This window comes from Hemibagrus wyckioides, linkage group LG16 (genome assembly GCF_019097595.1).
Source record: "Hemibagrus wyckioides isolate EC202008001 linkage group LG16, SWU_Hwy_1.0, whole genome shotgun sequence".
Taxonomy (NCBI): domain Eukaryota; kingdom Metazoa; phylum Chordata; class Actinopteri; order Siluriformes; family Bagridae; genus Hemibagrus; species Hemibagrus wyckioides.
The window spans coordinates 15,782,286-15,809,650 of NC_080725.1; the positions used below are offsets into that span (position 1 = coordinate 15,782,286).

At 42.7% G+C, this 27,365-nt stretch overlaps 2 protein-coding genes across 16 annotated transcripts; both read left to right on the plus strand.

Moving 5' to 3' along the window:
• The first annotated feature begins 700 nt into the window (after positions 1-700).
• Positions 701-5,472, plus strand: znrd2 (zinc ribbon domain containing 2). Of its 2 annotated transcripts, XM_058412713.1 has the most exons (5): positions 701-791; positions 1,244-1,395; positions 2,021-2,105; positions 2,292-2,738; positions 4,319-5,472. In XM_058412713.1, the coding sequence occupies exons 1-4, from the start codon at positions 776-778 to the stop codon at positions 2,732-2,734; spliced, it is 696 nt and encodes a 231-aa protein (XP_058268696.1). In that variant the 5' UTR covers positions 701-775; the 3' UTR covers positions 2,735-2,738; positions 4,319-5,472. The 2 variants fall into 2 exon arrangements, with proteins under 2 accessions (XP_058268696.1, XP_058268695.1); XM_058412712.1 differs by lacking the exon at positions 4,319-5,472 and having other exon boundaries at positions 2,292-2,993.
• Positions 5,473-5,715: 243 nt separating this feature from the next.
• On the plus strand, positions 5,716-26,095 carry ehbp1l1b (EH domain binding protein 1-like 1b). Of its 14 annotated transcripts, none has more exons than XM_058411750.1 (28): positions 5,727-6,433; positions 10,258-10,315; positions 10,744-10,839; positions 10,930-10,983; positions 11,242-11,423; positions 11,621-11,736; positions 11,826-12,077; positions 12,217-12,378; positions 12,468-12,605; positions 12,768-13,100; positions 13,350-13,455; positions 14,348-14,872; positions 15,463-15,765; positions 16,041-16,394; positions 16,574-16,849; positions 17,017-17,778; positions 18,727-20,283; positions 20,481-20,700; positions 20,955-21,127; positions 21,403-21,451; positions 21,588-21,959; positions 22,143-22,197; positions 22,399-22,430; positions 22,721-22,841; positions 23,046-23,145; positions 23,249-23,322; positions 23,436-23,550; positions 23,634-26,095. In XM_058411750.1, exons 1-28 carry the CDS (start codon positions 6,330-6,332, stop codon positions 23,719-23,721), a joined length of 6,777 nt encoding a protein of 2,258 aa, XP_058267733.1. In that variant the 5' UTR covers positions 5,727-6,329; the 3' UTR covers positions 23,722-26,095. The 14 variants fall into 14 exon arrangements, with proteins under 14 accessions (XP_058267744.1, XP_058267733.1, XP_058267735.1 ...); XM_058411752.1 differs by having other exon boundaries at positions 5,728-6,433; positions 22,730-22,841; XM_058411753.1 differs by having other exon boundaries at positions 5,728-6,433; positions 10,262-10,315; positions 22,140-22,197.
• The last annotated feature ends 1,270 nt before the right edge of the window (positions 26,096-27,365 follow it).

A 27,365-nucleotide genomic window follows, 5' to 3' on the forward strand; every position in this document is an offset into this window, starting at 1 on the left:
CACACACGCACACACACACACACCTCTATATGTATTAACACAAAACCTCTTCATATATTGCTCCATCAGTCAGATCAAAAACATCAAGAGAGAGAGAGAGAGAGAGAGAGAGAGAGGCTAGATTCGGTAGCTCAGTAGTTAAGGTGTTGGACTGCTTATTGGAAAGTTGTTACCAGCACCACCAAGCTGCCACTGTTGGGCCCTTGAGCAAGGCCCTTAAACCTCAGTTGTATAAAACGAGATAAATGTAGGTTGCTCTGGATAAAGTCATCTGCCAAATTCCATAAATGTAAATGCTGTTTATTGCTGTCAGTGAGAACAGGAACTCCATAACATCACATATAAACTCTTGAAAAAGTATATTGTTTAATTTGCTATTAAAACATTGTAATTCTTGCAACACTGCAGTGATATAAGTGGAATAACACACTAATCAAAAATAATCCACTTCAGTACATCAGCAGTCGTCTTGCGTGTCATGCCGCATCACACTACCAGGACTGAACTGGTGTTCTATAGCAGCACGGTCTGGTGTGTGTCACTGTTGTGTTATTCCTACAGTCAGAGTTATTCACTGATTTGCGTGTGCAGATGTTGATATTAAATATTTATAAGCAGTATTTTGACATGTTTATGAGTCCTGAGTGAGTGGTGTTTGTTGAGACGCTGGGGGCGCCGTGTCCACGTTTAGCTTTAATCCCGCTGTAGAAGAAGAAGGCGGAAGTGGGCGTGGTTTTAGCCGCCTTGTCGGGGTGTGTGTGTGTTAAACAGCAGCATGGCGCTGAACGCAGGTACAGTCTGAGACTAATTCTCACATTTTCACGTTTTAACGGGTTTATTAATCTTTAATGGGCTTTTATCGGAATCAGCACGTGATCAGGCTAATAACGAGCTAATACCCTGGCATTAGAACTGACTTCTCATGTTAATAGTAAACAGATGTTTCAGATGTGTTCAGATAAAAAAGTTTCTCCTCTGGACTCAGTCACTATCCTGGTGATAATTTAATATTCAGAAATATATCGCATTTAGGGTGTACTTTGCCAAATACTGCAGGATCATATCAGTTAATTAGCTAAGAGTAATTAAAACAATAAAGCTAGTGCTACAGGATTAGAGAATAGCTTGCATGCTAACAGTGACGTCACGAAGAGCAGCTTGGTGACTTCAGTCTGTGACACAATCGTGTGTGTGTGTGTGTGTGTGTGTGTGTGTGTGTGTGTGTGTGTGTTCGTGTTCTTAGATGAGGAGGATTTTGAGTGGGAGCCCCCGAGCGAGGCTGAGATGAAGGTGTTTCAGGCTCGTCGTGAGCGTCAGGATAAAATCAGTAAACTGATGGGAGATTATTTACTGAAGGGCTACAAGATGCTGAGCGACTGCTGCGACACCTGTGGGGTGAGTAATTAACCACATGAAATAAAATAGATCACTAGTTCTCATCAGCAGTGATGTGGATGAAGCTCTCAGGTCAGTCTTCATCTCTGCCCTCAGCTGTGGTGGTGAGTACCAGAGTAGGAACTGAGGTTCCTCTTCAGGTTCCTGTGTTGACTCTCCATGACGGGGGGAGGAGCTTTCCAGAGTAAAGAGCGTTTGGGCACTTTTATCAGCACCAGAGCAGAAGGCAGGATATCTGAGGAACTAAACACTATACTAAAGTCTCTGTGTTCCAACATGACAATGTTCCTGTAGATAAAGCAGCTTCATGGTGTGGAGGTGAAGGTTAGAGTGAAGAACTTGATTGTCCTGCACAGAGCCCTGACTCTGACTCAACCCCACTGAACACCTCCTCACCCACCATCAGGGTCTGATCTCACTAATGCTCTTGCAGCTGAATGATCACTAATAATCAGGGTGCACATACTTTTGCCTGGAACGTGGAAGGTGAATCGAGAATCTTTGGTCAGAGTTAGAGAAGTTTTGACAGAACTCAGCGGGACACACACCAGGACCAGCACAAACCTAACAGATGAATGTTTAACGCTTTGTAATGGAGGGGTGTATGTTTGTGTGTGTTCCACAGACGATTCTGCTGCAGGATAAGCAGAAGAAGAATTACTGTGTGGCCTGTCAGGAGCTCGACTCGGACATCGATAAGGACAACCCTGGTGTGTGAAGCTAAGTTTTTTTGTCTTCACTGTAACATCTTGCTCACAGTCTGAGCAAGAGGAGGTGATGAGTGATTTTTAGATTATAAAGATACCCTCATCATCCACACTTACACACAAGAAGTGACCTGTTACATAAACACAGTCCTGTTTCTGTAACACTGTGTGTGTGTGTGTGTGTGTCAGCTCTGAACGCTCAGGCAGCTCTGTCTCAGGTACGAGAGCGACGACTCGCCAACCATCACCCCCTCAACGCTGATGAAACCACGCCCACTGCTGCAGAAGCCCCGCCCAGTAGCAGACCTGAGCACTGCGAAGGAGCGGCGTCTGGTCTCCGAGCCCTGCCTCCTCCTCTTCCTCCCCCACAGCCCCGCCCCCTTCCTGCTCCTTCCCCCCCCACACTGCAGAACCCGAGTGGCCTTTCCAGCACTGTTGCTCTTCCTCATCGTCCTCCTCCTCCTCCTCATTGCCAGGTCGCTGTTGACGCACAGGACGTCGTGCTCCAGAAGCTGCGCTGGGCCACGCAGGAGCTACAGACGACCGCCTCACTGGAGTCCTCCGTGCAGCTCTGCGGTCTGATCCGTGCCTGCGCAGACACACTGCAGAGCCTTAAACACCTGCAGCACTGAAACTGTATGTACACACAAACACACACAAACACACAGTCTGAGTATTCAGTACACACTGGCAGGACATCACTGATCTCTTGGCCTGAGGGGCGTGGCCTGGTTTAATATTTGAAGTTAAAAATGTACAGATTGTGGTGTGTAACACAAACACATCATCACATATGTAGTTGTTTATTGTCATAAACCTCAGGAGGTGAAGCTGCAGAGTTTAACTGTTTTTCTGCTGAATAACAAATAAACACTGGAGCTGAAGTTACAATTATTTCTGTTCTCAATTTACTGCCTCAAATGATATCACACACACACACACTTTAATCTGGCTCTGAAACTAATCTCTTATGCTCTGAATAAAACATCTGTATGATTGTCTTTCAGTTCACTTCTATCTGTATTTACCTTTACATTGGTTAATATTGTAGGATCTGTGCGAGTCTGAAACACACACACACACACACACAAACAGGCCTGAGATGAGTTTAGTTGCAGGGTGATTAGTATTTCAGACATGACCAACACATTTCTGACCATTTGCTCTGAGCAAGCTCAGCTTCACTCTGATGTAGGGACACTCTGTAGTGTATACTTGAGGCAAGTGCACATTCAGCTGTGAATTGTTTATCCACCAGGTGGCGCTGCCTTTTCTTTTTGTTTTATTATACACTCCCCACTCACACACGGTTTCACTTTCAGACCTGCAGAACACATTCTTAACATTTCCTTCTGGTTTTTTTTTTGTTTGTTTTGGGGTTTTTTTTTATTTTCTCTTCAGCCTGGAAATTTATTTTAATGTAATTTAGTTTGAACTCACTGACGGCTTTGTGTGACTGACTACAGACACAACAACAAAACACACACACACACAAAAGCAGATCTGAGCTTAAACACACTGAGAGGAAATCATCTCCGCCAGAAGTTTATAAATAACTCAATTTAATCCCAAAGTTGCTCCTGCACTTATTTGGTAAAAGTGTGTGATGTTGAAGCTGCAGTCTGACTGATGTGTCTCTTGGTCATGCAGTGTTTACCAAATTCTAAAAATACCCCACACACTCACACACAGAGTTCTCCCCAGCTGAAGTGTTCACTGCCTTATGTTTAGATATTTTATGACTTTAACATTGATTTCCAGATTGTCCCAGTGATGTTTATTTCTATAAGAAGTCTCAGGTCTCGGCTGTGTCCAGAATCTCCTGTGAGGGTTTATCATGATTTTAATAGTTTATCAGGATTTTCCCACACTCCTGCAGCTGATCCTAAAGTTTTACATTTTCACCCAATTGTCTTTCTATTAACTACAGTATACTCACTGTGTAGTGTACCCTACATAGATGTAATGCAACCTACATAGTGCACTACTTACCTGAGAGTATGATATTTCCCCTGGTTGCTGTGGGGAGCTACAGCCATTTTAATGTGAAAGACATTTTTATTTTAACTTGTATTCTACTTATTTTTAAAAAAAATATTTTAGTTCTCTGTTATTGTGTCGGAGTCACTGAGTGAATCTGGAGTCATATTAAACTTATTCACTGCATTGCTAGTCTCCGCCCATAACCTTCAATGAAACTCCGCCCACTTCCACAGGTACTGCCACGTGCTTCTGGGTTGGGATTAGTCACTGCACTGAGCTGCAGCAGTCCCGAGCTCTCAGCTTGAAGACCTGAGGCCAATCACATGTTAAAGTCAAGATCATGTGACCACTCTAATGGTGTGCGTGTGTGTGTGTGTGTGTGTAAATGTGACTTCTGTTACATGTTCATACACACTGGTGTTTCAGTGATGACAAACTCAGTCTCTGAGCGAATGATCAAGTAAGCAGCAGGGTGTGGACCACAAGGAAACTTCAGCTCACACACTCACACAGAGTGCTGTACACAATACAGTCTTTATTCCACTTTAATTCACTTCATAAACATTTAACAGTGTTGCTAAAGCTGTCTCACATTCTTTCGCAATTTTCATCCATATATTTACATTTCTGTTATTTTATATTTGTATTTATTTACTATTTATCGCTTTTGCTTCATTTCAACACTCTACACACACATCTCTGCTGTCGACAGTAAAGTGTTCTACACTGTCCCCAGGTTCAACAAAGGAACTGAGCTGAATGTTATTTTTAAGTATTACTACACTTTAAAGCACTGAAACTGTGTGTGTTATTTTATTTTATTTTTTATCTGTGTGTGATATAGAGCTCCATAATCCACTTTCATTAACAGATAATCTGCACAAGTGTTCAGGCCCCAATAACACACACAAACACACACACTCCTTGTCCACCTTCAGCTGTTACTGTCCATCTGTCTGTCCACCTAAAATAAGTGCACTGTGAGGCGGAAACCCCCTACACCTCCTAAAATACACACACACACACATACACTGTCACGTGTGTAGAGTTTACAGATTTAAACTTTAATCACTGTTTCCTGTAGTTCACCATAGTGACATCTGCAATAATGCTGATGAGGACATCACACACCACCACACTGCATTACACACACATGTATCATATCCCGGGAATTACTATATCATTACACACCCATTTGAGTCACACACACACACACACAGCTGGTTAATAAGAAAATAACATGCTGCCGTTGTTAAACATGTTTTTTTTTGTCCAAACATGTTTTTGTTAACAAAACTAATTGCTGTTATGATTCTGTTGTTATGACACACACACACACACACACACAGTGTAATGATGGGAAAAGTGATGCGAATAAAAATGTTAAAACGCTGAAGTGTGTGTGTGTGTGTGTGTGTGTGTGAGTTTTGCATGTTGCCACATCTCCATATTTGCATGATCATCCACTCCCCTTTCTAACGCCTGGGTTGCCAGGTTCGATCAGTTGTATCCTTGTATCCGTGGCCCACCTCTCCCCCCTCCTACCACAGTCCCCTCCTTACCCCTCTCACCTCTTCTACCCCTTTTACCCATGGACAGTGGAAATGTCTAGTTAGCAGAGAAATAAATGTTGTGTGGTTAAGTGTCAGGTTTTACAGATCAGCAAGTGATGAGTTCAGACCCCGGCCTTGACAAGTCGCTCAGGTTGTGTCGTTTACCTTTTAACCCTTCACCTGCTCAGGTGTGTTCCGTCTCAGTGTGTTCTGTTTTATCTCATTCTGGATAAACACATCACCCACATTAATTCGTGTAAAGGTTTTCAGTTTTAAAGCACCAACAAGGCAACCTAGATGAACTCAACCTGCGGAATTGATTTATACAATCTGGCAACCCGGACAGTACCCTTCACTCGTGCAGCTGTTCATCCTTCACTCCTGTAACTCCGCTCTCTATCTTCTGTTTTTTTACTTATTTCACCTCCACCGCCGTGACGGGCTTCAGGATTTCATTCCCGACGGAATTCAGGATTATTTTACCACATCAACACTCCGGTGTGTGTGTGCGCGTGCGTGTGTGTGTGTGTGCGTGCGTGCGTGCGTGTGTGACAGTTGAAGTTTTTCTGATAAAAGTGTGTGACATCAGAGCCGCAGCTCGGGATCTGATGAGGAGGAGAGGACAATCAGCTCCACTTTAAACCCCCTGTTAATAAAAGTTTGCCCCGGCGCGCGCGGCTTTGGGCAAGAGATGAGTTCGGTGTGGAAGAGACTGCAGAGGGTCGGGAAGAAAGCCACCAGGTTCCAGTTTGTGGCTTCTTATCAGGAGCTCACAGTGGAGTGCACAAAGAAATGGTGAGATTTTATGCTGCACTTTACACCAGTGCGTGTGTGTGTGTGTGTGTGTGGGCGCGCGCGCGGGCGTGTTCCGTTAGAGCGCAGTTTCCTGTGTGTTGACTGAACACTGAAAACACATTAAAATGATTAGTTTTTGGTTTATTTGGGATTTTCAGTATTAGAACTTCATGCCACGCGCGCGTGCCTCAAAGTCAGTTCCTTATTAAAGTAAAGCTTTTAAGTAAAGTATTAAAGTGGTTAAAGTCGCGCGCCGCTTCCGTGTTAGATTTATTCCCTTTGAACTTCTTTATAAGGCCGCGTCCCAATTTGTACGTCAGAGTGAGTTAGCACAGACAGTCGTGGAGATAATTGATGTCAAAAACCGCACATCATTTCTTTACTTGACCGTTTAATACTGAAGTTTACCTGGAGTCCCAAATCACACACTAGTCTACTGCACTAGATAGTGTACTAGAATAGTTCTCAGCTCCAGTATAAAAGGTTTTATTTAAAAATAATGCCATTTCTGTATCAGACCTCATCGTTGAATAAATAGGCTGCGTTCCAAACTGCACGTGGCATGTGTCAAAATAGTGCACTACTTGTAGTGATGTAGGCTGCCTTTCATTCTGTGGCTTCTCTAAATAGTATACCTTAATAGTGTGCTACATGAGCTATAGACTACTTTAAACAGTGGCCTGGGACAGAAATCAGCTGTTTCAAATGGCACACATTCACTAAACTAATACAAGTACTGTGTTACAATAGAACAGGCTGCTTAAAGTGCACCTTCTGTAGGACAGATAAAGTGTGGTTTAGGATACAGCCGTAACTGCCTCATTTTTAAAGAGGCTAAAATTAAAACTACTGTCCAGCATTTAGTTCTAAAAGCTCAGAGGTCAAGACATGCAAGCGGTTCTTCTTCTGTATGTCATCAGCCCCGAACATCTGATCAGAGAAATGCAGCATAATCGTTGCACAGTGACCTTTGACCTCACACATAGATAACACAGAGGTCAATAGGCAAGACGTGGAAGTGCGCACTACTCACTAATGACTTCTGTGTTAATGGAAAAAAGATGACAATTTTAAATTGTGTTTAAATGTTGTTTACTGTGTGAACTGTGTTTTTTATCTCAATAAAAAATGAATAAATAAAAAACAAATAAACAATAGTAACTGTGTAATATATACAAATATTTTCAAAATAATAAATAAACCTGCACATATTATTTAATAGATGTGTAAATAATACATGAATAACTTGAGGATAATTAATTAAAAACTTTCAAATAAGAGTATCAGGGTGGTTATATGTAATGATAATGTGTATGTGTGTAGGGGTTACACCTGGATGTAGCAGTTTCAAGTACTGAGTAGTGAGTATCAGTACTCTGAGTATCAGTACAGTGAATATCAGTACAGTGAGTATCAGTACAGTGAGTTTCAGTACTCTGAATATCATTATAGTGAGTATCAGTACTTTGTTTATTAGTACAGTGAGTATCAGTACTCTGAGTATCAGTACAGTGAGTTTCAGTACTCTGAATATCATTATAGTGAGTATCAGTACTTTGTTTATTAATACAGTGAGTGTCAGTACTCTGAGTATAAGTACAGTGAGTATCAGTACAGTGAGTATCAGTGCTCTGAGTATCAGTACAGTGAGTATCAGTGCTCTGAGTATCAGTACAGTGAGTATCAGTACAGTGAGTTTCAGTACTCTGAATATCATTATAGTGAGTATCAGTACTTTGTTTATTAGTACAGTGACTATCAGTACAGTGAGTATTAGTACTCTGTGTATCAGTACAGTGAGTGTCAGTACTCTGAGTATCAGTACTCTGAGTATCAGTGCTCTGAGTATCAGTACAGTGAGTCAGTGCTCTGAGTATCAGTATAATGAGTATCAGTGCTCTGAGTATCAGTATAGTGAGTATCAGTACTCTGAGTATCAGTATAGTGAGTATCAGTACAGTGAGTCAGTGCTCTGAGTATCAGTATAATGAGTATCAGTGCTCTGAGTATCAGTATAGTGAGTATCAGTACTCTGAGTATCAGTATAGTGAGTATCAGTACAGTGAGTATCAGTGCTCTGAGTATCAGTATAGTGAGACTTTATTTTTAAACATTTTACATATTATCTGTAAACAGCAGTGCAAATGAGATTTTATCTAAAACTGTTAGGAGATAATTCTCGTCATCTCTGTGTGCTGTATTTCCTCCCAGCAGAGTTTTAGACTGATGGTATCTGTAGTCCGTGACGTGGTGCACAGTGTGGATGATAGAGACTTTGTATGATAGAGACTTCGCTCTGAATAAAGTGTATCAGATGCTGAAAATGGAGAAAGCGTATGACAGGGTGCCAGGAGAAGAGCTGTAGTACTGTATGAGGAAGTCAGGAGTAGCAGAGAACTATGTCAGAGTGCTGCAGGACATGTATGAGAGGAGCAGGACAGTGGTGAGGTGTGCTGTAAGTCAGACAGAGGAGTTCAAAGTGGAGGTGGGACTGCATCAGGGATCGGCTCTGAGCCCCTTCCTGTTTGCTATGGTGATGGACCAGTTGTCAGAGGAGGTCAGACAGGAGTCTCTGTGGATAATGATTTTTGCAGGTGACATTGTAATCTGTAGTGAGAGCAGGGAGCAGGTGGAGGAAAACCTGGAGAGGTGGAGGTTTGCGCTGGAGAGAAGAGGAATGAAAGTCAGTCGTAGTAAGACTGAGTACATGTGTGTGAATGAAAAGGAGGGAATTGGAACAGTAAGATTACAGGGTGAAGAGGTGAAGAAGGTACAGGAGTTTAAGTACTTGGGGTCAACAGTCAAGAGTATTGGAGAGTGTGGGAAAGAGGTAAAGAAGTGAGGGCAGGCAGGTTGGAATGGGTGGAGAAAGTTGTTGGGAGTTCTGTGTAGTAGAAAAATATCAGCGAGAATCAAGGGGAAGGTGTACAAGACAGTGGTGAGACCGGCCATGCTGTATGGTTTAGAGACAGTGTCACTGAGGAAGAGACAGGAGTCAGAGCTGGAGGTAGCAGAGCTGAAGATGTTGAGGTTCTCTTTGGGAGTGACACGGTTGGACAGGATTAGGAACGAGTACATCAGAGGGACGGGTCATGTTGGACGTTTGGGGGACAAAGTTAGAGAGGCCAGATTAAGATGGTTTGGACATGTTCAGAGGAGGGAGAGTGACTATATCGGTAGGAGAATGTTGGACATGGAGCTGCCAGGCAGGAGGAAAAGAGGAAGGTCAAAGAGGAGGTATATGGATGTAATAAATGAGGATATGAAGCTAGTGGGTGCAAGTGTTGAGGATGCAGAAGATAGGGATAGGTGTAGAGAGATGATTCGCTGTTCCCCAGAAGGGAAAAGCCCGAAGACCCTGAGACCCAGTGGTCTAGCCATCACAATTTGGCCCTTCATCAAACTCGCTCAAATCCTTGCGCTTGTGTGTGTGTGTGTCTAATCAGATTGACTGATTATTAGCACACACATGTAGATGACACTTAAATGACACTTTGTACTGAAGGTTGAAGTCCATACACACACTTACACAGTGTGTGTGCATGTGTGTGTGTGTGTGCGTTGTAACCTGAGATTGTCTCGCTTCCTCCTGTTCAGTATCACGCACAGCTTTACCTTTTGTAATGTGATCTGGTGATGAGTAGGGCACATTGTGTATCTGTGTTTGTTTTTATTGTTCACAATTGACTGAAACATACAAACACAAATAATAATAATAATAATAATAATAGGAAGAAGAAGAAGAAGAATATTGAACAGTAACTGTCTCTCCCTCTGTGTGTGTGTTTGTGTGTTTGTGTGTGTGTGTGTGTGTGTTGTTTCAGGCAGCCTGATAAACTACGTGTGGTGTGGACCAGGAGAAACAGACGCATCTGCTCAAAGGTAAAACATACACACACACACACACACACACACACACACACACACACACACACACTGACGTGTGCTTCAGCTGCTCTTTTGTTCAGTATGTTGTGAATAAAGTACCATTGTGATGATGTCATCAAAGAGCGCCACACACTGTTCATCATGTGTTCTTGAACACACATAACACTCTGATGACATCTGGTCAGTTTTTCCCTACAGCTTTAATTCTACACTAACTTGAACTTCCTTTCTTCACTAACTGTATTTATAATAATAATAATAATAATAATAATAATAATAATTATTATTATTATTATTATTATTATTATTGTGTTGTTGTTTTTTCACTGTGGTCAGCTATTCAGTTCCATGGCCGTGTTTGTAATCTGATGTCAGTGCAGTTAAGTCTTAAATCATGACTATTAAATGAATGTGTAATTCAGCTTCACAGCTGGATGCCAGGGATTAAAAACCCATACAGAGGCACGGTGGTGTGGCCCGTCCCCGAGAACGTCGACATCACTGTCACACTCTTTAAGGTCAGATGCTTTTACTCTCATATTTCTCCCGGAATCTGATTCACTTCACGTTACCGCTGATATAAAGTTTTCTGTTTTTCTTTTATTAAGGATCCTCATGCCGATGAGTTTGAGGACAAAGACTGGACCTTTGTCATTGAAAATGTGAGTGTTTCGTTCTTAATGCACAGATTTGCAGGTGAAAAGATTTCATTCATTTTAGAAATCATCTACTCAGATGTGTTCAGTTCATTGTAGAGGTTTTAATACTTTGTACTGATAGATTACACACTGAAGACACACACACACACAGCACTGTTCTTCACCATTATCTTTTCAGAATTACATCAGGAACACTTATGCAGGAGAAGCTCAGATAGCAGTAGCTAACCTGATGGGGTATGTGTTTGTGTGTGTGTACAGGAAACATTGAAGGGTCAGCGTAAGGTTTTGGCTTCAGTGGACGTGAACCTGAAGAAGTTTGCGAGTGCGACAGTGACTCAGACAGACCTCACACTGGAGCTGAAGCCGTTATCGGTAAAGGTGATTGAAGCCACACTGAAGCTCTCGCTGTCCTGCGTATTCCTCAAAGAGGGAAAAGCCACGTGAGTTTAATGCGTCACATTATTCAGGGTTTATCTTCACTATTAATCACATTCACATCTATATTTCTGACAACTTAATTAACTGATTTTAAAAAAAATCCCATCCACATGAGAGCAGCAAAAACTGAAAAACCAGAGAGAATGCATACAGTGTGATGATGCCATGTCCTGCTGTGTGTGTGTGTGTGTGTGTGTAGAGATGAGGACATGCAGAGTGTAGCGAGTCTGATGAGTGTGAAGCCAACAGATGTTGGGAACCTGGATGACTTTAATGAGAGTGATGAAGAGGCGGATAAAACACCTAAAGTGTCAGGTACACACACACACACACACACACACACTCGTGTCTCTCTCTTTTTTTCTCAGTCACTATTCCTCTCTTTTTTCTCCTCTGTCCTTCAGGAGTAGTTGTTCCCTCACACTCGGTCCTGGTCTCTGTCTCTAACCCGACACTGCAGTCTCGTCCTCCTTTACCTGCTTCCTCCATTCCATCTCTCCACCCATCACACTCTTCCTCTGCCCACCAGGCGATTCCGCCCATCACACACTCACACTCACACACACCCTCGCAAACACACACACACTCACACACACATACACCAGGTCTGTCTCCTCCAGCACTGCCCAAAATCTTCCAGCCTTCACCTGGATCAGGTAACACACACACACACACATGCACACATTCCTGACCCCGCCTCTAATCCATACATACTCTCTCACCTAAGGCCTCACCTCCTCATCATCTCTCAGAGTTCAACGTCGTCTCTCTGTTTACTTCTCTTCATTCTTTCAGCTCCTGCAGCCTTCACCAGGAGATTTTCTGCTACAGATGACAACAACATGACCCCCGCTGTGACCTCTGACCTGCTACAGCTACACCCCTTTGATGCCGTTTCCAGTAAACCTGCAGTTCCTGCTTTTAGCCCAACTCTTGCTGCCTCTGACACCCAGACAGGTGAGAACAACAACAACAACAATAATAATAATAATAATAATAATAATAATAACGATAATAAACTCTCTCTCTCTATCCCAATCTTTTAGATGCTCCTCAGGTTTCTGTCTTCAAAACCAAACTTGTACAGAACCCCGTCTCAGTGTCTCCTGTCCCCCTCTGCTCACCTCCTTCTTCGTCTCTGTCTCTCTCTCACACTCTCAGACCGGGTTCCCGTTCAGCATCAGGTACAGACTCAACTCAGCAGATTTATTAATTTGTGTATTTATTGATTGAATGATTTGGTGTGTTGATTTTATTAGTGGATTCTTCTCTCTGAGGTTATTGATCTGTGCTTCTCTCTGCTGTTGTTTCACTGCTCAGCTCTTCTGATTAAACTCCTCTTTCAGCTCCTTCTGTCTCGTCTCCTCCTTCACGTCCGTCCTGTTTGGAGAAGTGGAGCTCGGCCGGTCCTGACCCCGTGACCCCTGTGCCTTTGCTCATCAGCCCTGATCTCGATGCCTTCTGTGAACCTGTTTCTGCCCCTGCTGTTTTCTCAGACCCCTCTCTTACCCCCCAGTCTGCCCCAGTGACCCCTCCACACCTGGACCATGCCCTAAAATCTGCCCCGTCACCTCACTCTTCAACTCCTGCTTCCATTTTTGCTTATTCTTCTGCTTCTTCTACTCTTTCCTCTCGTTCTCCTCTCTCTGTCGCTCTTCAGCCTCCTGCTTCGCTCTCAGGTATTTAATCTGATAAACACTGCTCCTCACTGCATCCGATTCTAATCTAAACACCACTATATGATTTTGTGGGATTATAACAGTTAAATAATATAATAACACAGAAGAATACGCTTGGTTTCTTATGTTTATTTATTGACTGAGAGAAGAATACATTCGGATCAGGATCTGCGTCTGAGTTTAGCAACAAAGTGACCGTTGACCCAGACCTGATGTGTGGATCTTGTTTTGTGCTTTCTCTCCTCTCAGACTCTTCACAGGCCGAGGCTAACCGCAGCGAGGCTAACCGCAGCGAGGCTAACAGCAGCGAGGCTTACTCTCAGTCCGTTCCTGCACAATACGTTGATAAACAGAGGTGAGTCTGTTTCCCGGCTGTGTCTCAGCAGTGTGTGTGCTCTCCTCACTGGCTTTCATGTCTCAAGAGTTTTAACAGTTATTGTTGTACAGAGAGACTCCTCATGGCTGTACATGCTAATGTTCTCAGAGATGTGAACTTTACACTGAGATCAGTAAAGACAGATGCAACGCAGTGTGTGATCATAGTGAGGGTGTGTAGTGAGTGTGAGTTCCACTCAGCTGCTGATTGGTCGGCTTCTGTAACAGTTAACACATCTAAAACTGAAATAAATGAAATGAAATCTGATGCTCTGATCTCATTATACAGAACACACACACACACACACATACATGTGAGCATCACACTGACTGACTTTATTTCTTCCACCGCAGTGACCTTCCTGTTTACTGTGTGTGTGGGTGTGAGTATGTGGGTGTGTTTGTGTGTGTTTGTGTGGGTGTGTGTGTGTTGGGGGGGGGTATGATGAGGATCAGCTTCAGTGTCTGTGCTCAGGATTTCTGTGGCCTAAATTTACACACATGACCCACTGCAGCTGCTCTCCTGCTATGCGAACGACATTAGCACTCTGATTGCACTGAGTCACTGCTCCTGTTCATGTGTGTCATTATAATCACACACACACACACACAGGTCATTAAGATCACCTGATGGAAATTTGTGTGAACTGATGTATAAAGTGTTAGAACTTAATGGATGGACAGGGTGGATGAGATCCTGTCTGTCTGTCAGTCTGTCTGTCTGTCTGTCAGTGTAGAAAAAACACCAAAGCATAGTCCCTCTCGTTGTCTCGCTGCTTCTCCGACACACTCTTCACCAGCATGCTAAAGCTGCATGGTTTGCATTTTCACACTTTGTCCTTTGACCTCTGACCCCTGTCTCTGTCCTTCAGTCTGGGGTCAGAGCTAAAAGCAGGAAAGTCTGCTGAACTTCCTGTATCGGAGGATGTGGTGGACATCGAGACTGTCCCTCCTCCATGGCCTTTCTCCATATCTGGATCCGTGTCTCTGTCTGTGTCCTCCGTCCCAGAGAGACAATCGGGAGGCGTGAGTGGGGCGGAGCGTCCGCCTCTCGCAGAAGAGGAGCCTGACTTTAAAGATGAGGATTTTAACACTGTGTGTGTGACGTCTCGAGATGTGGAGAAGAAAGTTCTACTGACTACAGACGAACCCACTGAGACACAGTCTGATAAAGATGCTCCTGTCCCAACCCTGGTCCCGCTCTTCATCAAAGAGGATGATGCGGAGTCGTCCAAACAGACAGAACCAAAGGAGGAACCTGTGAGTCAAACTGATCTGAACCGGTCTGATGAGGACAAAGTGACGATTACAGACACCATCATCTCCTCACTACTGAGGGGCGAGCATGAGGACCAGAAGAAACCTGAGCAAGAGAACAGTACTGTGAGGAACAGCAGGTAAGTATAGTAAAACACACACACACACACAGATTTACAGCAGTGTGTGTGTTCACACTGTCTGGATGTGATGTGGACATGTATAGCAGGAGAGAGTGCATGAAGAAAAAAGTTTGATAGAAGAAGAATCTGGAAGTGATGGAGAAAAAGTCATGTGTTTATGAGTCACACCTCATCTCTGTTACACTGCTTCTGAATCTCACACACACACCTTCCTGGTCCTGGTACTATAAAGTGTTTTATACACACACACACCACAGTATCAGTCAGTGCGCAGCTGAGAGTTTGGAAGTGTGTGTGTGGGGGTGTTAGGGGTTGTGCAGGGGTGGAGTTTGAGGGAGGGGTTGTATTGGACAGTGAAAGGGGTGGAGTTCTTCTGGTGGGTGTGGCAGCACACATAGCTTTAATTCTGACTTGATTTGTGTCTGACTTGAACTGGAGTTTACATGGTTTCAGTGGCAGCAGTGATGTGAAATCAGACCTGATTGTGGCATTTACATCCTGTTTCTCACTTTTCTTAACACCTTACTCTCTGTCTGTGTCTGTCTGTTTGTGTATATGATCCAATTCTCTCTCTCTTTCTTTTATAGCTTAAATCACATCTCTACAAATCAAATCAAAATCAGCACTGACTCCCAAATCACAGAGCCTGAAACACACACCACTGAAGACACACACACTGATACACACTCTCCAGATACACACACGACAGAAGCAATCATCACAGACGCACACACTCCCGATCCCCCCAGTGGTCAGAGTGAGACCCCTCTATGGGCAGCGTTAGAGAGGGCGAGGGATCAGAGAGACGAGTTGGATGTCAGAGAGGAGACACGTGAAGACAGAGTCAGTAACGTGGAGGCTTCCACACGAGTGAAGGCAGAAACAACAGGGTGAGTGTGATGATAGCAGTGTGTGTGTGTTACTACTGTGTCTCAGGCAATTTTACTGTTTCTTTCGTTTTTATAACCAACATGAGTTTCAGACACATCTGAGTTTCACCGTTTTTGCTGCAAATTAAAGTCACAGACGCGATTACTTTAGACACTGCATGCACAGTTTGTTCTGTTCTAACATTCACATCAACTCAGAGTGTGTAGCATGTAACAGCAGGTAAGTGTGTGTTTTGGTCCCAAACCGACATCATCACCGTGTTTCTGTCTCACAGTGGACATAAAACCTCGGAGCACACTGGTGATATGCAGACGTTCCTCCTGGGACGATTAGAGACACCCGAGTACACACCAAAACCTGTGATTATTGAGGAGATGCTGAAATCTGTAACATCTCTGATACCATCAACATCTCCGACAGCTTCACCACCTTCAGTAGCATTAGAACCTCTGTTAGCTCTTGATGACACAACGCTAAAGATGAACAACAATGAGAGAACAGATACAGATTCAGACATCACTACTGAGGGTCCACCGTGGGCCAGTTTGGAGAAAAAGGGAAGAGGGAAATGGAATGAGGGAATAAGTCATGGTGAAACAGAGACAAAACAGGCTAATCTGGATGGACGGTAAGATGGAGACATCTCAGCTGCATGGAGTGTGTATGTGAAGTTTTCTTACTTGCATGAGTTTAACATCTGGTCTGTTTAAGAGATGTTGTAATACATTTGAACTTTTAAAATGGTGAGAAAAGCCGATTTCAGCAAACACGCCTCTGTGTTTTCCCCATCATTTCATGCCATGGCAGACATTTTGGATGGGTGGCTGAAAGCAAGAAGCAAAAGGAAGTGGAAAATTCTCAAAACCAACAAGATTTTAATGTTAGAGTTGAAGATTTCAGCGCAGAGTCAAGGAAGGAGACGATGGAAAAGACTGATGAAGATGAATCGAGTGGGAAAGTTCAGAAACCAGATAATGGAAATAAACTGTCAGTGGAAGAAGCATCACCTGCTGAGGATCAGGAAGAGACGTGTTCAGAGACTTCAGGCCTCGTGAAAGGGATAATTGGTGTTTTGTATAAAGGGTAAGTGTTAGAGGAAGTGCAGGAACAGGAATAGGTCCCTCCTGCATCTGCATGAAGTATCTGCATGACAGAATGGAATGTTTGTGAAGTCTGTGTAAGTTTACTCCTGGCCTCTGGTTTGTCCTTTGTGGTGATTTCCATTTTCTCCAAAATTGCTTGTTCTCCAGTTATGAGACGGTGACGTCCATGTTGATGCAACCCATTCCTACAGAAACCAACAAGCCTGAAGACACAGAATCTGGAAACCAAGAGTTTGAAATCCTTCCACCTGAGGCATTTTGTGATACAAACCTAATCAAAGCTACAAAGGAAACTACAGAGGAACATTACAAAGATCCAATGATTAAAGAAGGCATTTCCACTCAGATTTCTTGTAAGGAAGCGAGTCGTGTGACATCTGGTTCTGAGCCTTCAGGACGGAGCCTAGTGGATTGCTTGAGATTGGCTGCCTCAGAGGTAGAAAGAGAGGCAGAGTCTCTAAAAATCCAACCAGAAGCTGAAACAAGCAACAGTAAAAGAACAGTACGCAAGGTGAAGATCAGCAAAGAGTCCGCAAGTGTAGGAGGCCAACCCTGGAAAAAGGAACAGAAACCTAAAGCAAGTGAGAAATCAGAACCCAGTATCGAGAAGTCCAGAAAGCCATCTCCAACTCCAGTCTCTAATACAAATCCAGATAATAATAATAACAGACTTGGTCTTAACTCCACTGAGGATGTTCCACTTTTAAAAGAGGTTGATTTCGATGACATAGCAATTGAAGAACAGAGCACTAATGAAGAACCTGGAGAAATTAAACTAGATCTCCTGAAGAAGGAGACGTATGCGAATCCCATGGTTTTGTGTGAAAGTGTAGAGGAGGAGCTGGAGTTTGAGACGGGGCAGGAGGACCTCGGGACAGTGTGGCTCGCTGAACTCTATATGGATGGAGGGTAAGTGCCTGAGGCAATGTTTGGTGGCTTCATCTTTTAGTAAAACTGGAGCTGATACTAAACTGTATATTGCAGTTTTGCTACCGACTCAGAACTTACACCATTTCTGCTTTGTCCAGCTGCAGATTGGTGTTTAATGTTCTTGATGGCGTGTGTCTGAAGTTTGCTGTTATGCAAAAGCATTAGCGTTTCATCTCCTCATTGCTGCAGTGGCGTGTGATGGAGAATGGGATGAACTGTGTTGCTGCTGAGCTGCATTTTCACATTAAGGCTGTGAACTTTATGACTTCTGGTTTCTAAGGGCTGGAGCTGAACTGGTGTGCTGTTTCTGCTTGCTCAGTTGTTGCAGATGAATTTTGAAACAGAATTTGAAGAGTCTGTATTTTTGTTTGTTGCCTGATGCCATAAGTATGAACCATAACAACGCAGATGATATTTGGAGAAACACGGTGACGGTGGTACCGCTGCTGCATCACTCAATGAGCTAAAGAGAACAGTCACTTCATACATTCTCATTTTTAATCAGATACCTTAAAACCCAGGAGGTGCAGTTTTTAGGGCCATGAACCTAAACCAAAAGCTAATGCAAGAATGGAGTTCCTCTGGGCTGAAAAGCAGAAGTTAGTCATGTGACCTCAATCTCCTTCATTTTATTGACTAAACACAGGAAGTGATTTTGCTGTGAACCAAACCATCAAACACCAGATTCTGCTTTTGATCCTTTAAAATGTAGCACTCATGTAAAATAACCTTGTGATTTCTCTTTAGTTCATCAACATAATAGAATAAAAGTTGCGAATAGAGTTGAGAATAAATCAGTGCAGGTGCTAAATGCTGAGAGCTGCTTGTGCCTGTTGACTGGTTTCTGCACGCTGCATGTTTATGATGAATGAACAGAAGCTGGCGTGTTGGTGATGGTGTTCCTCATTGGTGTCCCATTTCTCACAGACCGAAGGAATCACCAGCGTCGAACGAGATCATCAACACGCAGCCTGTAGCAGTGTTACAGAAATCTGGAGCTGAGAAAACAAAGCCTCCACAAGTTGCAAAAGACGCAAAACCTCCTGAAACCAAGCAGAACGGAGCTTCAGTGCAGGAAGTCGAGCGTAATGTTCCCTCTGGTTCCAGAGCTATTGTTCTACCACAGCACAACACAAACGAAGGAAGTGGAAGTAAGAATGAGGAACAGATGTGGGGAAGTTTGATCCCTCCATCAGAGCGCACTAACAAAGCCATCACACAGGCTGAACTCGCTGTTCTTCAAACTAAGAAAGAACATCTTTTTATAGGATCAGGAAAAGATCAGCCAGAAAAAGACAAACATATACCAGATCATGACAATAGCCCATTAGGAACATCTAAGGATCAGACAAATGATGGCAGTAGATCTTTAGAAATAGCTGAAGAACTGGGAGATAACATCAAGAGATCATTAGAAGCAGAACTAGAACAGCCAGATGATGTAAAGGCTAAAGATGAACCAGGTGATGCTCATACATGTTTAGGAAAAGTTCAGACAGATTATGGCAAAAGAGCAAAAGAGCAAGAAAGCACCTGCAGATCTTTAGGAACAGTGAACGAAGAGCTAGATAATGTTCAGAGACCTTCAGGAATACCTAAGGAACAGCCAGACGGTGGCCAAAGGTCATTAGGAACAGACAAAGAGCTCAAGCAATCTTTAGGAGATGTTAAAAAACAACAAGATGATGTTAACACCGTTCCAGCAGTAAAAGATCAGCAAGATGATGACAGAGGAGTAGCTAAAATACAGGTAGATAATGTTCAGAGACCTTTAGGAGCAGTGATAGAACAGCCAGATGAGGTCGAAGGATTCACAACATTGCCTAAGGAAAAGCTTGATGTCACTAGAGCTTTAGAAACAGGAAAGGAAGAACCAGATGATAGCACAAGAGCAGCTACAGATCTGCCAAATGATGTCAATGTTAGATCACTTAGCATTTCTCCAGAAAGCTCAGCGGAACCAGAGCATGTGCCTTCAACTCAACATGAAAAATCACCAGACTCTCCTACTGAAGCTACTGAAGAACCTTCTCCTGTGTCAGAAGAGAGCTTCCTGCTGGAGAAGATTCGTCAAATGGCAGAGGACATTGATACATCATCACAGTCTGTTCCTGCTCCTGTTCTGGTTCCTCGGCCCAGGAAACGTCTCATCCCCTCCGAGTCTGACTTTGATCTTCCACCAACACCTCCACTACAACACAAAGTCTACACTACATCACCAGAACATGCAGATCAGAGTCAACTTCCTGTGACCTGTGAAGAACCCACTGCAGATGCTGCTGAGCTTAACGCTGATGGAACAGAGACGTTTAAAAGCCTGCAGGAGCAAGCCATGCAGTTAGAGGAGGAGAGAAAAGAGACACAAAACTCAAAATCTAACAATGAAACTTTAGAAAAAGTTCCAGTGGACAGAGTCAGTGCAGAAGACGAGCTGGATGAGGCTAGGATAGAAACGCCGACCGCTGCTCCACTCCAGGACCATCTGTAAGTGTGATGAGAACAACAGCGTTCACTTAACATCAGTTCAGGAGTATTCATCATGATCATGTAGAGCGTATAGAGCCGAGCACTGAGCTGCTTAGCGTCAGGTGTTCAGACATGCTAATTGTGTGTTACATGTGTGCATGTATGTGCGCATTTGTGTGGATGAGGAAGTAAAACGCTCTCTGGCCGTGTTACAGGTGCGAGCTGCTGGGTGAAGATTCATCTCGTTCAGGAATCTCGGGCTCCGTGTTCAAGGTGGAAAGTGAAAGTGCGCTTACAGAGAACGACAGCAGCACCTCTGCATGTGAGGAGTCAGTGAAGACGCCGCTGGATGTTATGCCTCCCAGTACGAAGAAGAACATCCCTCCACCAGTCAATCTACAGGAAGTCAGACACGACACGCCCACACATATGCAGGTGGAGATTTTTTACTGATAATACATTATCTGATGGAACACTAATTTAGCAGGAGGAACACTAAGTAGGCAGCATTGTTGTTCAAGTCTGAAAGGCAGATTAAGGAATTAGGGGATGTGTTAGACAGCTCATTTCTTTCTGAAATATTCAGATCTCTCCCTGTCTCCATCTGTCTCTCCGTCTATCTCTCTGGCTGTCTCTGTGTCTGTCTCTATCTTTCTGTCTGCCTCTCTGTCTGTGGGTCTGTCTATAAGGTGGTTTCTCCCCTCCCGAGCCCCGGCCTGGTGAGCAGCAGTCAGTCATTGCTGCAGTGGTGTCAGGAAGTAACGCAGGACTACAGAGGTGTGAAGGTGACCAACTTCAACACGTCCTGGAGAAACGGCCTGGCCTTCTGTGCCATCCTGCACCACTTCCACCCAGAAAAGATGTAAGACATTCAGCAGACCACTTGAACACACCACATAAAAACAAATAAACATACCTCAACACACCTGGAGAACATCTCAAGACACCTACATACATCTGAACACACATGAATACCTCAGCACAAACTTTAATACTTGAATACATCTGAATGGATCTAATCCTAGCTAAACACACCTAGATAGACCTGGACAAATGTAAACACACCTAAACAGACCGGATACACCTCCACACACATCTGCATTAAACATTAAACTGCATTAACCACTGTCTTTTCAGTGACTTTGATAGCCTGGAGCCTCAAGATATAAAGCTGAATAACAAGAGAGTGAGTAAAGATTTGTCTGTCTGTCTTGGTATAAGTCTGTCTCTCTCTCTCTCTCTCTCTCTCTCTCTCTCTCTGTAGAGTGTAGTGCTCTTTAACCCCCCATAGTGTCTGTCTACTCTCTGTGCTCTCTGTGCAGGCTTTTGATGGATTCTCAGAGTTGGGGATCTCACGCCTGTTGGACCCTTCTGATCTAGTTCTGCTGTCGGTTCCAGATCGGCTCATGGTGATGACGTACCTGAGTCAGATCCGATCGCACTTCTCAGGTCAGGACCTCAGTGTGTTGCAGTTAGAGAGGAACAGCAGCGAGTCCAGCTATACTGTCTCCCAGCCAGACCAAACCAACGGCACAGACAATCAGGGGAGAGAGGGACCAACCAGCGGGACTCTGATCCCCCCGCCTCGGACCAAACGGCCAGTAATGGGGGATGACATGAAGACGGATGGAGGCGTGCAGACTCCAGTAGCACCACCACGGCACAGACAGCAGGAGGATAAAGAAGAGAGTGAGGTTAGAACAATGACTGTGTATGTCAACAACATGGCTCCATTTGGCCATCATTTTTGTAAATCTGTAAACTGTAGCATTCTACAGTAGACTCCCTAAATAGTGTCCCTATGTAGCATCCTTGTGTATTAACCCTGTGTAGTGAAATGTTATAAAGCAGGATTTCATCTTTTTGTTTTCCAGCAGGCGAGTAAAGATGAAGAGAAAAATCCAGCAGCAGACGGGAACACGACACAAGCTGGTAACTCTGACACAAGAACTCCTGCAGAACTCTAAACTCACTTCCTGTTGTGTTCCATTTTAGTAAGAACACTAACTGCAGTGTAATGTAGTTTAGCGTAGTGTACTTTAGTGTAGTGTTAATTAGTGTAGTTTTTGGGACACAGCCACGTCTTAAGTGATTGATTATTAATGTGTGATGATGTGAATTTTCTGTTTACAGAGTCTTCCAAACCTGCAAATGATGAGCTGACGGTCAGTTACACACTGCCACTGTCTCTCTCTCACTCACACTGTCTCTCTTCCACTGCTTATTCTTGCTGCATCAGTCTTGCTCTCTCTAACTCTGTAGCACACTCAAATTTACATACTGTTTGTGTATTTTTTTTGTTGCTAAATCGAACCCGTCTGTCTTTTCTCCTGTTTTGTGTCTCGATTGTATTATTATCTACGTAATTGTCATTGTCCATGCATGTCTCCCTCTGTCCCTCCCTCTTTATGTATCTCTCTGTCCCACTCCTTCTGTGTGTGTGTGTGTGGGTCAGTGTCTGCAGGATACCAGTCAGTATGTGGTGAGTGAGATGAAAGCTCTGGAGCTTGAGCAGACACACATCGACACCCGAGCAGCGGTGGTGGAGCGCAGACTGAGACGCTTCATGGAGACAGGTGAGATAAGTGAGACAGTAAGACACATGAGACACAATTAGTCATGTGAGACACAGGACAAACAGAAAATGAGCTGAAGAGCTGCTTCAAAAAATAAAGCCTCTGCATTTATGCCCTCATCATTAAATACATCCTGATACTCGTTCACTTAGTGAATAAAATACTGCTACAGCAGTGTGTTTGTGTGTGTGTGTGTGTGTCTAGGTAGTGATAAGGAGCAGGAGGAGAAGCTTATACAGGAGTGGTTCACACTGGTCAATAAGAAGAACGCTCTGATCAGGAGACAGGACTACCTGGAGAGTCTGTAAGAGCTCAAACACACACACACATACAAACACACACACACACACACACATTACTGCTGATTAATGCTTGATTACTTGGTGATGGTGTGTGTGTGTCTGCAGGCAGGAGGAACAGGACTTAGAGAGGAGGTTTGAGCTCCTGACCCGAGAGCTCAGAGCCTTGATGGGTGTCGAAGGTAAAATACATAGGTTTGCCAAAGACATGATATGAAGTTGAATGTATGTCCATGTTTAACTTTAGTGTGTGTGTGTGTGTGTGTGTATGTGTGTGTGTGTGTGTGTGTGTCAGACTGGCAAAAGAGTGAAGCTCATCAGCACCGTGAAGCACTCCTCCTGCAGGAACTTGTCTCTCTGGTCAATCAGCGTGATGAGTTAGTCAGAGACATGGATGCCAAAGAGAGAGGGTGAGACACACACACACACACACACGTTATGATACATATGGTTTGTGTGTGCTACAGTGTTTTGTTTTTTTTAAACTATGCAGGGCGCTAGAGGAGGATGCTCGGCTTGAACGGGGTTTAGAGCTCCGACGCATAAAATACAGCAACAAGGAGAAGTGTGTGCTGCAGTAGTGTAGCACACACTTGCAAATGCAAATGCACCGTGTCCTAACACAGTCTCAGATGTGTGTGTGTGTGTGTGTGTGTGAGAGGGGAAGTGTGTATCAGAGCTGCTGGTTCATCACAGTACAGCAGCACCTCTCCAACTGCACTGTATCAGAGCACAGCAATGCATTCTGGGTAATTCAGTCCACACTGATGTCCACTCAATCCCTCATTTTACCCACTTTAGATAAGAGAGAAACTCTTATTGGTCGAGGGGACTTGGTTAAGGGGAAGTGGACGAGGGGGACTTGTTAAACACAGACAAGTGGAATTGTGGGATAGGAAGACCTTAAGGAGTGCCTCTGTGTGTAATCACAGGTCCGACATCACTGACAACATCATCCTCATCATGTTTTTATAATAAAGAGCTGCACTTTAACGTGGCATTTCTTCATAAAAGAAAAGGTGAAGAGTGATTCCAGCTGGTGTTCAACTGTTACAGCACAAATAAAGTACAAATACAACATAAATATGATGTTCCTAAAATGGCTGAGTAATTGGGGTAAATATTTAACACTTTATCAATTTTTTATTAAACGTGTTTCCAATGCCAGTCATTCGCAAATTTTACCCAGACTTTAGTATTAATAAAAAATGCACAGCTAAAGAAACTGTAATGTTTCAGTCCATAAAGACGTTATGTGAACTGTAGCGGATTGACAGGATAGACGTGTTGAACACTAACTGAAATGTATTGAACACTTGACGGAGAGGCTTTTCTTAGCTTCAGGATGCTTCCATTAAGCTCTCTTAGTGTTCTGTGGGATTTTTGGTTCATTCGTCTTCCTCTTCTGGTCGTTGTCCTGCTTGAAGCTCCATCAGTGTCTCATCCTCATCATCCTGGTGAATGGCAACTGATTCTCCTCAAGAATCTTCTGATACATGGTTCCCTCATCTTCTCTTTGATAATTGGGACTCAGCCCCACTAATGGTATTTTAGGGTCACATGCAGAGCCACTTCTCCGAAGAACATGGTGTGTCGTATTGTTGCAGAGAAATTTGATTGTAGTCTCGTCTGATTGCACCACTAATTGCTTTTCTTCAGTAGTGATGATATCTGGGGTGATGGTGAATGGAGGCTGTGGAGCTGGAGTGTTTTTTGTATTCTCTCTGATGATGGTACCTACTGCTGCTTGCAACTCTTTCCGCAGCTCTTTTCGAGAGTCAGGCTTGGTTCTTGGGGTTCTGGATGGCCTGCTCAGAAATGTGCTGAGGAGCTCCTCACTGTAGCTGCTTGATGGTTGAGAGTAATAATAACCTCAGAGGTGCTTATAGGAACATTATGAGATGAGAGATCCATCAGTAAGCAGTGCCTTTGCTACACTGCTCAACATTATAGTAGTGAAGCTCCTGGGAGAAAACATTAGGAGATGTCTGAATAATTTCCTCTTGTATTCAGAGGCAAGTTTCTTTTTTTCACAGAACTGAAGGACTAACTGTCCAATGTGCACTAACCTGACTTATTCTGATGAGCACAAGTAGGACAACTATTGGTTGGAGTATGATCATATTTTGGAGTTAATACTAATGTTTGTTCTACATTTCATGTGAATAGCTGCATTGGAAAACAATTGATCATGTGTTAAATACTTATTTACCCCACTGTATCAATCATCGTCATCATCAGCACCATCATCATTTTTGTTATTGTTGTTATTTTAGTCATTATCACACTGCTGCTGAAATTAATTTTGATGAATAATTCTTCTTTACTCTGCTCTTATTTTGGTTTCCTTTTTCTTCTTCTTAGATTTGTGTGATTTTATGAGTGTGAGAAACGTCCCCTTCACTGGACAGAACTTTTTGTTCTGTCCTGCAGTTTGTGTTAAAGTTGATTAATGTTAATGATTTTATTTTAAATCTTTATAAATCTCTGAGTGTATTGACGGATGCTGTGTTATTAAAGCTGTGCCTTTAAAGGTTTGATACATTTTTTTTTGCCAAACACTGTTTTACTGTGTTGTGAATTTATTTATTTTTGTGTTTTGTGGTGATTTGCCTGAATCGTTTCTATGTGACCGTCTGTATACCTTTCATCTAAAGGTTAGGAACGGAAATTGATTTAGTAATGACAAGGTATATCAGAGTTTTCTGTAAAATAATGCTGTTTTTCTAGAAACAAAAAAAGTATAATAAATTCTATCCTTTGTTTTACCTTGATATAAAAGTTTAAAATGATGTTTATACAGTATTAAAGTTTTTATTTATCAGGTGATGCTGAGAGTAAACCTTGACTGGTTACTGTAATGACTGTAATGATGAACACGAAAGTGAATCACATGGCAGTTTGGCGTGTTCATCATGTTTTAATTAATTAATAAAGTTTGATCCTGCTTCAGTATTCGACCTTTCTTATTTTATTTATAAACTGTGTTTGTTCTCAGATTTATCCCGACACACACTCGGTGACAGCATTATATATTAAATATTTGGCTCAAAAATGAATCAAACAATTCAAGTCCCAACTGAAAAAGACCAGAATATGTATGGAGAGGAAAACCTACACAACAGTGTGTGTTACAGAGAGAGAGAGAGAGAGAGAGAGAGAGACTTATACCAAGACAGACAGACAAATCTTTACTCACTCTTGTTATTCAGCTTTATATCTTGAGGCTCCAGGCTATCAAAGTCACTGAAAAAGACAGCGGTTAATGCAGTTTAATGTTTAATGCAGATGTGTGTGGAGGTGTATCCGGTCTGTTTAGGTCTGTTACATTTGTTCAGGTGTGTTTAGCTAGGATTAGGAGTGTGTGTGTGTGTGTGTGTGTGTGTTATGTATGTGATGTCCTGCCTTGGCACCATTAGATATTTATTATTATTGTTATTCATATTATTTATGATATAATAATAACAATAATTTGTGTGTGTGTGTGTTATGTATGTGATGTCCTGCCTTGGCACCATTAGATATTTATTATTATTGTTATTCATATTATTTATGATATAATAATAACAATAATTTGTGTGTGTGTGTGTCTGTGTGTGTGTTATGTATGTGTTGTCCTGCTTTGGCACCATTAGATATTTATTATCATTGTTATTCATATTATTTATGATATAATAATAACAATAATTTGTGTGTGTGTGTGTCTGTGTGTGTGTTATGTATGTGTTGTCCTGCTTTGGCACCATTAGATATTTATTATTATTGTTATTCATATTATTTATGATATAATAATAACAATAATTTGTGTGTGTGTGTGTCTGTGTGTGTGTTATGTATGTGTTGTCCTGCTTTGGCACCATTAGATATTTATTATCATTGTTATTCATATTATTTATGATATAATAATAACAATAATTTGTGTGTGTGTGTGTGTGTGTGTGTTATGTATGTGTTGTCCTGCTTTGGCACCATTAGATATTTATTATTATTGTTATTCATATTATTTATGATATAATAATAACAATAATTTGTGTGTGAGTGTGTGTTATGTATGTGATGTCCTGCTTTGGCGCCATTAGATATTTATTATCATTGTTATTCATATTATTTATGATATAATGTTAAGAATAATTTGTACATTTTATTTATAAAACAAACATATCGTTGTATTACTGATATTCTTGATAAATAAATTAACTGTTATGTCAGTAACCTGTCAGCAGGC

What these genes read in the sequence shown, in the direction of transcription:
- znrd2 (XM_058412713.1), top strand. An exon ending in ACTGCTGCGACACCTGTGGG is followed by an intron (nt 1,396 to 2,020) that starts GTGAGTAATTAA and finishes TGTGTTCCACAG; the next exon opens with ACGATTCTGCTGCAGGATAA. An exon ending in CATCGATAAGGACAACCCTG is followed by an intron (nt 2,106 to 2,291) that starts GTGTGTGAAGCT and finishes TGTGTGTGTCAG; the next exon opens with CTCTGAACGCTCAGGCAGCT.
- ehbp1l1b (XM_058411749.1), top strand. Translation starts at nt 6,330, where the DNA reads ATGAGTTCGGTGTGGAAGAGACTGCAGAGGGTCGGGAAGAAAGCCACC. An exon ending in GTGGAGTGCACAAAGAAATG is followed by an intron (nt 6,434 to 10,257) that starts GTGAGATTTTAT and finishes GTGTTGTTTCAG; the next exon opens with GCAGCCTGATAAACTACGTG. An exon ending in TAAAGCTGAATAACAAGAGA is followed by an intron (nt 21,452 to 21,587) that starts GTGAGTAAAGAT and finishes CTCTCTGTGCAG; the next exon opens with GCTTTTGATGGATTCTCAGA.